The 9558-nt window shown below is 45.4% G+C and overlaps 1 protein-coding gene across 1 annotated transcript; it reads left to right on the top strand.

The window, feature by feature from the left end:
* The first annotated feature begins 3738 nt into the window (after positions 1 to 3738).
* Positions 3739 to 8529, top strand: PDCD2L (programmed cell death 2 like). The gene is made up of 7 exons (XM_054199180.1): positions 3739 to 3872; positions 3980 to 4143; positions 4229 to 4298; positions 5985 to 6388; positions 7387 to 7500; positions 7733 to 7881; positions 8380 to 8529. The coding sequence occupies exons 1-7, from the start codon at positions 3759 to 3761 to the stop codon at positions 8508 to 8510; spliced, it is 1146 nt and encodes a 381-aa protein (XP_054055155.1). The 5' UTR covers positions 3739 to 3758; the 3' UTR covers positions 8511 to 8529.
* Positions 8530 to 9558: the final 1029 nt, after the last annotated feature.

The following is a 9558-nucleotide window of genomic DNA, read 5'->3' as shown; positions in this document are numbered from 1 at the left end:
AACTAGGACAGAGAGACACCCACTGAGACAGAGGGGAGAGCAAAGTATGGTGGTGTTCACTGATGTTGTCAGCTCAACATTGTCCGTGGGCCCACAAAGGGAAGACCTGCTGCTGTGAAACCCACGTACCCCCAGCCTTCCTCCTTTCCAGGGCACTAGCAGCTGCGATCACATTTTTGGCATCTCTGGAATGCACACAAGTAGCAGAGTGGCTTTTTTGCGAAGTTACATGACAAGCAAGATACACTTGCCAGGCACAAAGGAACGTACCATGTAAGCATCCAAGAATCTATAACATAGATAACAATAAACAAACAGCAGTAAATTAGCTCTAATTACCCCCCTAGCCGGTGTGGAGCTCACCCTCCCACCACCCACAGTGTCCCACAATCCATGGCTGCCCTTCCTGGGAGGGGCTGTCACAGCCACACATTGGCAGCCCAAGCTCCTGCCCGCAGGGGCTGATTTCTGATGGATGTCATCTTCTTCCTCCTCCCCTCTGGGTTCACTTGGGCTTGCTTTTACACACCGGGGGACCTCGAGCAGTGTGATCCGTACTGAGCCTCTGCCTGGCTACCCCCTTTTGTGCATTTTTTCCGTAACTTTTAAAAAACTACTAATTATTACCATGACTTGCAAAAATACATCATTAAGTAACAGCTAATTGTAGCAAGAGTGTTCAACCATACTGCTACTTCCGTCTCACATTTCTTAATGCAGCATATGGGGCACACTGCGCATTTTATGCCTTCCCCTGTTTTCATCTAAAGTAGCATTTAAGACCGTTACTGGTTTATTTGTTGAATCAGTGTTTCTGGTCTTGCAGGCTCAGAAAAATTTTTATCTTAAACAAGACAGAAAAAAATCCCATGTGTTTGTGAATGCAAAATCATAGGTATAACTTTTGTGGGAAAGTGAAGCCGATCAGTTCATTAGGCACATGTGGTAACAAAGTAGTTTCTGACTGCAGGAGAAGAAGCATTCTGTTGATCGCTCTACTTTAAAACCCCAATTATAAAGAATGGTAAGCTTTCAAATAGATGAGAAAGGAATAATACTAGGGCCACAACGTGTAGGTTACCCTTAAGTAGCAGATTCCTACATTATTATCGTATATCTTTAATATTAATGCTCACTTGATATAGATACCCAGTTTGGGTCAAGATAAGAGTACATATGCGTTAAATACAAATGTATGCACTCTGCACCTATATTTGAAGAAATTCTTAGCAGTATATTTAGTTGATAATTTTCAGCAAGAACTGCTGATGTTGTTCTGTTTTTCACATTCTGTCAATAGAACACTTAATCTTTTTAAAAAATGTATTAATTATACATAATTTCTGTAATTGCCTTTCTAAGTCGGCGACCAAGCAGGTTTGTTACGTGCCATTCCCGCTTCTCAGGTCAGCTCTCCTCTGGCAAAGAGTCTGTTCCATAGGGCTGTCTCAGAGAGTGGAGTTGTGGCCAGAACTCTGATAACTGACCGTCCTGAAAAACACGCTAAAGTAAGTAATTTTAAAATGCATATTGTTCCACATTTTACTCCTTTAATGGTATTTAGTATTGTTACTGACCTTTTAATATTGTAGCTTTCCACATATTGATGCTTCCCATGGAAAAAAGTCCACCTGCACATCCATTTATGATACTGCTTTGTTCAAACTTGCAAATACTCAGTATTTTGCATGCTGTTGTAACTTATTTATGTCACAGCTTTTACAAGAAACATGATGCCGGTCTTTAGTTGTGATGGCAGGAATTGGAGTTCTGCAACATGCCTTAGCATTCCCAGCACAGTGTACCTGACGACTGTTCACTGTCACTCAGTCACTGAAGAAAGTACTGCCCACAGAGGAGTAAGCGGCACAGTTAATATAAGAAAATTGTCAGTCTTTTGTTACACTGATTGCAGGAAATTGCAACTACGCTGGGTGTGAAAAACCTGATTCAGCTGCAGTGGTTCAGGGCTCAAGAGAAAAAAAACCAAAAGAGAAGGTAAGCATAACTCTAAAAACGGTAGCTAGTGCTGTGCTTTTTTTTATGAGACAGAATAAATCCTTCTCTGAGACTAAGATAACTTGAAGCAAACACATTCTATGACACTTGCTTGGGTTTTGCAGGACTTCACAAGAGTGCACTTGAACAATAAATAATACCGCACCTGGAGAATCTGAACAGGAACATTCCCCACCCTGCATTTCAGGTAGAAGCATATTCATCACAGGAATGTAAACAATTAATGCTTCCCCCCCCCCCCCCCCCCCGGAAATGGCTATGAACAAGGCAGGCTCACAAATACCAGAAAGAAGAGTTAAAATTGCAAAAATGGGACTGTCCAGCTTTGCACAGCTCTTTGTGTCACCTTTGTCATCAGCGGGGCACTTCCCAGCAGCTGGCTGACCTTTCCATACAGCATGTGAGAGGGAAGGACTGCAGACTGCGGGGAGCAACACAGCATGCATCGAGCCTTCTAGGAAACACAGTCACTGAGAAAGCTCTCCTTTTGCAAAACTCACCTTTTGTTAGTAGCTGTTTCACCTGTCGCCATAACCAGTTTTTCTACATCACTGTGCTGACCTGTCAGTTCTTTTGCAATCTTAGCACATAAGGTTATTTTGACCTTTTACTCATCCAACCCTGAGAAGCTGGGATCAGAAACTGGTTACCAAGTCATTCTCTGTCTTGAGCATGCCATATTAAATTCTTGTGTGGAACAAAAATTGTGTCAGAGAAACTCGGAACAAGGCCTGAAGCTTAGTTACCTTTGACATTATACATTATCACTAAAAAAAGGTCACTTGGGTGATTTCTTAAGGTCAATACTGAGAAAGCTGAATTATCTTCCCAAGCAAAACCAGTATGTGAATAACAAAGGGGTAATCACAGTCAGATTGTTAAAATTCTGTTTTCCTTATGCACAGGGAGAGCAGAGGCATTGCTGGCTGGAAGAACCACACAGATATTCATGAAATTCCCCCTTGAGCTCCTGCAAACCTCTCACTTCCAAGTGGAGCTGCAACAAGTAACACTGAAGCACCAGCCCTGAGTTTTAATTACTTGTAGTTGAAAGCAGGGTGTAGTGAGGGGTGGTGGGTCTCTTCTCCCACATAACAGGCGATGGGACAAGAGGAAACGGCCTCAAGTTGTGCCAGGGGAGGTTTAGGATGGATATTGGGGAAAATTTCTTCACCGAAAGGGTTGTCAAGCACTGGAACAGGCTGCCCAGGGCAGTGGTGGAGTCGCCATTCCTGGAGGTATTCAGTGATGGGCAGACGTGGTGCTGAGGGACACGGGGTAGTGGTGGGCTTGGCAGGGCCAGGTGAAGGTTGGATGTGATGATCCTAAAGGTCTCGTCCAACCTAAATGATTCTATGATTGAGTGATTCTAAGTAACACTGAAGCACCAGCTCCGAGTTTTGATTACATGTTTATCCATCCATTAGTCAACCCAGTGGACTTTTGTGAATTTCAGCATCGCCCAGTCCAAGGGAACACCCTACCCCAAGCCCTGTGAGTGCAGACCGCGCGGTCGCCATCGCTTCTGTCACCGCAGAGGGTGGCTTCCGTGACGGAAGGCCTTTCTCGGCAGGTATATGTGCTTGCTGGACGATTTGTGCACGATTATTTACCGCCGCTTGAGCACAGTTATGACAGAAACGCCTCTAGCGCGGCTCCGCGCGCCGTTCGGGGCTGAGGCGTGTGTCCTGCGGAGGCCGCCGTAGCGCGGCGCGGCCGGGCGAGGCGTGGGCGCTGCCATGGCGGCCGGGCCGCCGGTGCTGCTGGGGCTGCGCGACGCCGCCATGGCGGGGCCGTGCCGGGGCGCCGGGCAGGCCCCCGCCTGGGCCACCAGCAAGCTGGGCGGTTTCGCGGTAGGGCCGGGGCCGGAGGGGGGGCGGCGGAGGGGCCGTGCCCGGAGCAGGGGTCGGCCCCGGGGACAGCCGGGGCTCTCTTCTCAGCGGCGGTGTCGGTGTTTCAGGACTGGGCGCCCTTGGTGCGGGCGGCTCCGCCGCGCTGCGGGGCCTGCGGGCGGGCGCTGGCCCAGCTGGTGCAGGTGTACTGCCCGCGGGAGGGGTCCCCCTTCCACCGCCTGGCCAACGTCTTCGCCTGCGGCCGGGAGGGCTGCCGGGGAGCGCCCCACAGGTGAGGGCATGGCCCCCCGTCCCCATCGCCGCGCCCCCGCCCGGTGCCTTACCTCTCTCTGCTTTCCTTACACGGCGGGCTAAAGCTGGAAGGTGCTGCGTTCCCAGTATTTGCAGGCGGAAGAAAAGGAACCCCGGGATTCCAGCGTGAAACAGGTACCGCAGCTGCCGTGGCTGCAGCCGGGATGGGGCTGGGTCCTGGGGCTGGGGTGGGAGCGGTGCGACAGCGCACGGGAGGCTTGGTTGTTGCTGTGTGGTGGAATTGGGTGGGAATGGTGTGACAGCACACTGGAGGTTTGGTTGTTGCTGGGCTCTCGGGGCCTGTTGTGCTCCTCACCCCACCCCGCCAGCGATGGGCTGGGGGGCACAGGGGGCTGGGAGGGGACACAGCTGGGACAGCTGACCCTGACTGACCACGGGGATATTCCATACCATATACCATCGTGCTCAGTAGATAGAGCTGGGGAAGAAGAAGGAAAGGGGGATGTTCGAAGTGGTGGCATTTGTCATCCCGAGTCACTCTTACACCTCATGGAGCCTGGCTTTCTGGGGGTGGCTGAACACGCGCCTGCCTGTGGGCAGCAGGGAATGGATTCCTGGTTTTGCTTTGCTTGTGCACAGCTTTTGCTCTACCTGTTAAACTGTCTTTATCTCAGCCCATGAGTTTTTTCTCACTTTTACTCTTCTGATTCCCTCCCCCATCCCAGCAGGGGGGTCAGCAAGCGGCTGCGTGGCCCTGGCTGCCGCTGGGGTTAAACCACAACATGAGCAAACTGCCTTCCTGTTTCACTTTGTTTCACTGTGCTGTGTGAAGTGCAGTATTGAGGAGGTTTTAAAATAAGAATGCAGTTGAGTTAGATGAGTTTCGCACCTTTTACATACTTGCTTAAGTAACCATAACCTTTCTCAAGAAGCTATGCTATATGCTAGTTTCGAGTCATGTATGTGGTCATGTGGAGAAGTCGTGGTCTTTGAATTGTTCACACCGTGAGTACTACACGTCGTTTACTAGAAGGTTAACTTGTTTTAAAGTGGAGATTGCAGTCGAACTGTATGGTCAAAACTGATATTTAATACCGTAATTACTTGAGCTACTTAAACATTATTTTTCAACTTTAAAGGATTGGGCTACACTGTTTAGGTTTGGATCTTGAAGGTGTTTTCTTTCTTGCTTAAATAGATTTTTAAAATGTTATCATCAGTTTTAATTAATCTGACTCAATTGTTGTTAATATACTTCTGGTATTTTTGCTTGTGAAGAAAAAATGCATGTTGGCTTAAGAGGATTGAAAGAGGAGGATTGCTGTCAAACTCGTGATGACAGGCAGAAAGTGTTTGTTCAGCCCTGCATTTGCAATATGAAATTTTGGTCTGTGGTAAATGATCTTATACTCTGATACAATGATGGCATTACCGTTGTTGTTGCTGTTATGATTATCGCTATTATTTTCCTCCATATTCTGCCCTTTGAGCTTGCCTGTGGTGCAGTAGCTGTGCTTGAGATAGACGTGTGCTTGAGACCCAAACTGTCTGTCAGTGGTGATGCCAGCAGCCAAGGTATGGCAACGTGAGGTACAGAGGCCGTTCAAAAAGCCAGTGAATTCTTGTGCTGTTTCTCCAGTGTGAGATGTCTTTTGCCATAACTGCGCTGCTGTGAAGAGTAAATGTGTGCGTGCTGGTAACTACCACTGTGAGGAAAATAGGTGAAATAACACTAAGCATTAGCTTAAGGGTTTTGTTTTCTTATCTGTTATGAAACTGTATTTGAAGTGCCTTAGGGTGGCTGATTTTGACAATGTTCTTTTTCCTTTGTTGTTTTTTTTTTGTTGTTGTTCTTCTCAGAAACAAGAGTGGAACTTTGCTGCAAAGGATTGGTGTGATGAAGCAGATAACTGGGGAGTCTGCGATGGAGCAGAATCTCCTGCATGTGCCTCCCTTCAGCTGCTTGGCTTAAACGAAGCGGTGAGCAGCTCCTTCTCTGGAGAGCTGGAGTGTGCATCCCAGTTCCAGCAGCTTCGCTTGTCTGAAGCTATGGATGGGCCGGGTTCCCTGAGTACACATCCTCTGGTCAGCGAGGGAATGGTAATGGACACGTCTAGTTCAGATCCTGTGTTCCAGCCCTTTTACATTAGTGTTGTGGATGAGGAAGACTACACTGGTTACCTTGACACGGAGCATGCAGATAAGCTATTGAAGGAGTATCAGCAGAGAGAGGGTGTTGATTTGGAAGAGTTGATGTCAGGAAGGTGAGAGCGGGTCTGGATTTCATGCTGGAACTGAAGGGATCCTGTAGTTTCCTGTATGCTGACTGATAACCTAAAATCTGAATGCATTCTGTTCATAACTGGGTCCTTCGCGAATCCTTGGTGTGTACTACTTTGCTGGAAGAACACAACAATACACCTGGTTCTGTCAAATTGTGAGTTATTCAGAGATGCATCTATTTCTGAGTGACTGAGCAGTTGGAATGTCCTTGGGCTCCAGATAGAGCAGTGGACCGTCAGTCTCTGAAACCAAACCAGTGTGGTTTAAACAACATCTTACGCTAAATGGCATGAGTTTATATTGTAACACTTGTCTTCTGGGTGTTGTTTTTTTTCTTTACAAGGCTAAAGCTTTTCTTATATTCCAGTTGCATTTTTAAGAGTTTAATTAGTTAGGGATTTTGACTAGAGATTGGGGTGATAGTAAGACTCCCAAAGATTTTGTAAAGGTTTTCTGAGAAACAATTTTTGAATGTAGTTACTGAAAATATTTTCAGCATTAACCTTAGGTGATCGGAGTGAGCACTTATATCCAGACCATTTCTTTTTGCTTATATCAACACATACAGTGGCTTTTCCTGAATTGTGGACAGCATTGAGTTTTTTGATATCTAAAGCTACTCTCAGTTGCAGAATCTACATAGAGCACTTTAATTTAAAAACTAGAAAAACTTGTAAGAAGTTACTAAAGGAATTTTTTTTTTTTTAAGGAGTAAGCAGGTATCTGGTGGATTTCAATCTCGTGTCGTAGTTTAAAACACTGTTAGTAATTTTAAACCACCAGAAACCAAAGAGCTAGAAGCAAACTGTTCACTTGCAACCTCTAACAGGAATTGCCTCTTAATTTAACATGTATAGTTTTTTTCACTGTGCTTAGTATAATTTAACGTGAATGTATAGTAACCATCCCTTATTTAAAGGATGCATATCGTACTGAAAACCTTACTGGAAGTTTTGTTTGTTTTCTTGTTTTCTTACAGTTTTGCAGGTGAAGGTGGTAATGAAAAATATGAGAAGAGTGAAGTCAAAAGCAGGGACCACACATTCCATAAATTTATGAAAAGAATATCTGTGTGTCCTGAACAGATTCTAAGGTCTGTTGATCATCTGATTGGAACAGGGAGGTACAGAGCATAGGCACGGATTGTTAGTACATCAAAATAAACCATTTCCTTGGAAATAGATGTATATTTTTGTTTATTAATAAAAAAAAATTGCTAAGAAGGCTGTTTCAGAGAATCCTGAACACTGTTGCCAATGTGTAAGTTTTCCTATGAAATTTAGATTAAAAAAAAAAAAAATTACTTTTTTCCTTTCTTCTCTTAGATACTCTTGGGGCGGCCAGCCTTTATTCATAACGTCTCCTCCAGCCAGCATTGACCAAGGTATTCCAGCCTGCAGTAACTGTGGAAGCAACAGAGTATTCGAATTTCAGCTGATGCCAGCGCTGGTCAGCATGCTCCAGAGCGACTCAGGTGATGGCCCCTGACTTGGCCGAAACAGTCACCTTCTTAGTAAAATTTAGTGAACTGCCATTTTGGATTGTTTCTTGCTAACCACCAGCACTGATGTGGTGAACTACAGTGACCATCTTACATAGAATCCTCTCTGTTTCCGTTATAGATTTCACCGAGCAAAAGATGTAACTCTGGTTTATGGAGACTCTGTGATTGCAACTTCATTTGCTCACTAGTGAACTTGGGAGTAATTTGCCTTTATTGCCTCTGCAGTGAGGCCTTGGAAAGTAATAAATATTGTCAGATAAGACTGCAGACACTTAAGAAGCTCTTTGAAAATTCTGAGTCGGCTTGCTTTAAAATCTTTAAAATTAGAAAATGCTGTGTACATAGGAGACTGAATATGAGAAATATTTTCTGAATTGGGAAAGATTGAAGTATAGCAATAAGCAATAGCCCCTGATTATGTCATTTTTCGTACTTTCACATTACACACCTTTATTGTTTTGTTTTTAGATCTGTCAGTGGAATTTGGAACTGCTCTGGTTTATACATGTGAGAGAAGCTGCTGGCCACCAAATCATCAAACCCCTTTAGAAGAATTTGTTTTTGTACAAGAAGACCCAGATCAGAGATTATTTAAATAAATTGTATTTCTCTGCATAGATGGAAAGTCTGTTGGGTTTTGTTGTGGTTTTTTTTTTCTAACTACAGGTGAAAGTGTGTAATTATGCAACGTAATTTACCTCAAATGTGGTGAAAAATGAAATTCATGTGATGACATGCTGCTTATTTCCAAGAGTAACTGGTTGCAGTTTATATTAGCGACAGAAAACTTGCATAATTTGGTTACACATGGAAATTTAAGTGTAGAGATTCTTCCATGATTCTAGTTACGCATTGCATTTGGGGAGGAAAATAAAGGAGAAAGGTTGTCTTATTGCAGTTAGACTGATAGCATTCATCAACCAAACAGGATCCAGTTTTTAGAAACTATCAGCAGTGAAGAACTTAATGTAAGTGTGATTTTTTAAAACCAAATGTGCTTTGTCTTGACCACAGATTGGAAATTCAGTAGGCAGTGTCTGAAAGGACCTTGCTGCCACTGCAGCCTTCCTATGATGTGTGTTTTCCCACGGGAGGATGGGTTTCGTTTGCGCGGTGCCAGGAGCTCCGACCTGGTGCCAGGAGCTCCAACCCGGAGCATCGCTGCCGGGGGGATGGGGGGAAGCGTTTTGTGGGCGCTTTTGTCCTCGGGGTGACAGGGCAGGTACCGCGGGCTCGCGATGCTTTAGTTAAAACAGCCTAAATTCTTCTGGGGAAGTCCCTGTTGGTTTAGCCTAAATTGCAGGATTTTAATTGACTTAATGGAGGAGTAATTTAAGTAAGTGTCCTTAAAGCTTTTTGTAGAGGTTTATTGCTGCAGCATAAATGAAAGCATTAAAAGTTTGTGTTAAAAAAAAAAAAGCAGGGGGCGGGGGTGGCTCAAATCATGGAGCGTGTTTGCAAAACAACTTTTTTAAGGCAGAATTGTAGCTTACGGTGCCAGCCTGCGGAGGTGGGTCAGTTACCCAAGAATCCCAGCTTCCCTCTGGAGTGCTGCCGGAGCTCTCCGCGGGCGCTGGGCCTGCGCTTTTCCCCACCGGTGGCAGGACCCACGCTCTGTGGGCCGAGCCCCGGCTGCACCGAAGGGGC

This window comes from Rissa tridactyla, chromosome 4, assembly GCF_028500815.1.
Source record: "Rissa tridactyla isolate bRisTri1 chromosome 4, bRisTri1.patW.cur.20221130, whole genome shotgun sequence".
Lineage (NCBI taxonomy): Eukaryota > Metazoa > Chordata > Aves > Charadriiformes > Laridae > Rissa > Rissa tridactyla.
The sequence above is the reverse complement of the archived record's forward strand: the minus strand, read 5'-3'. Positions and strand labels throughout refer to the sequence as shown.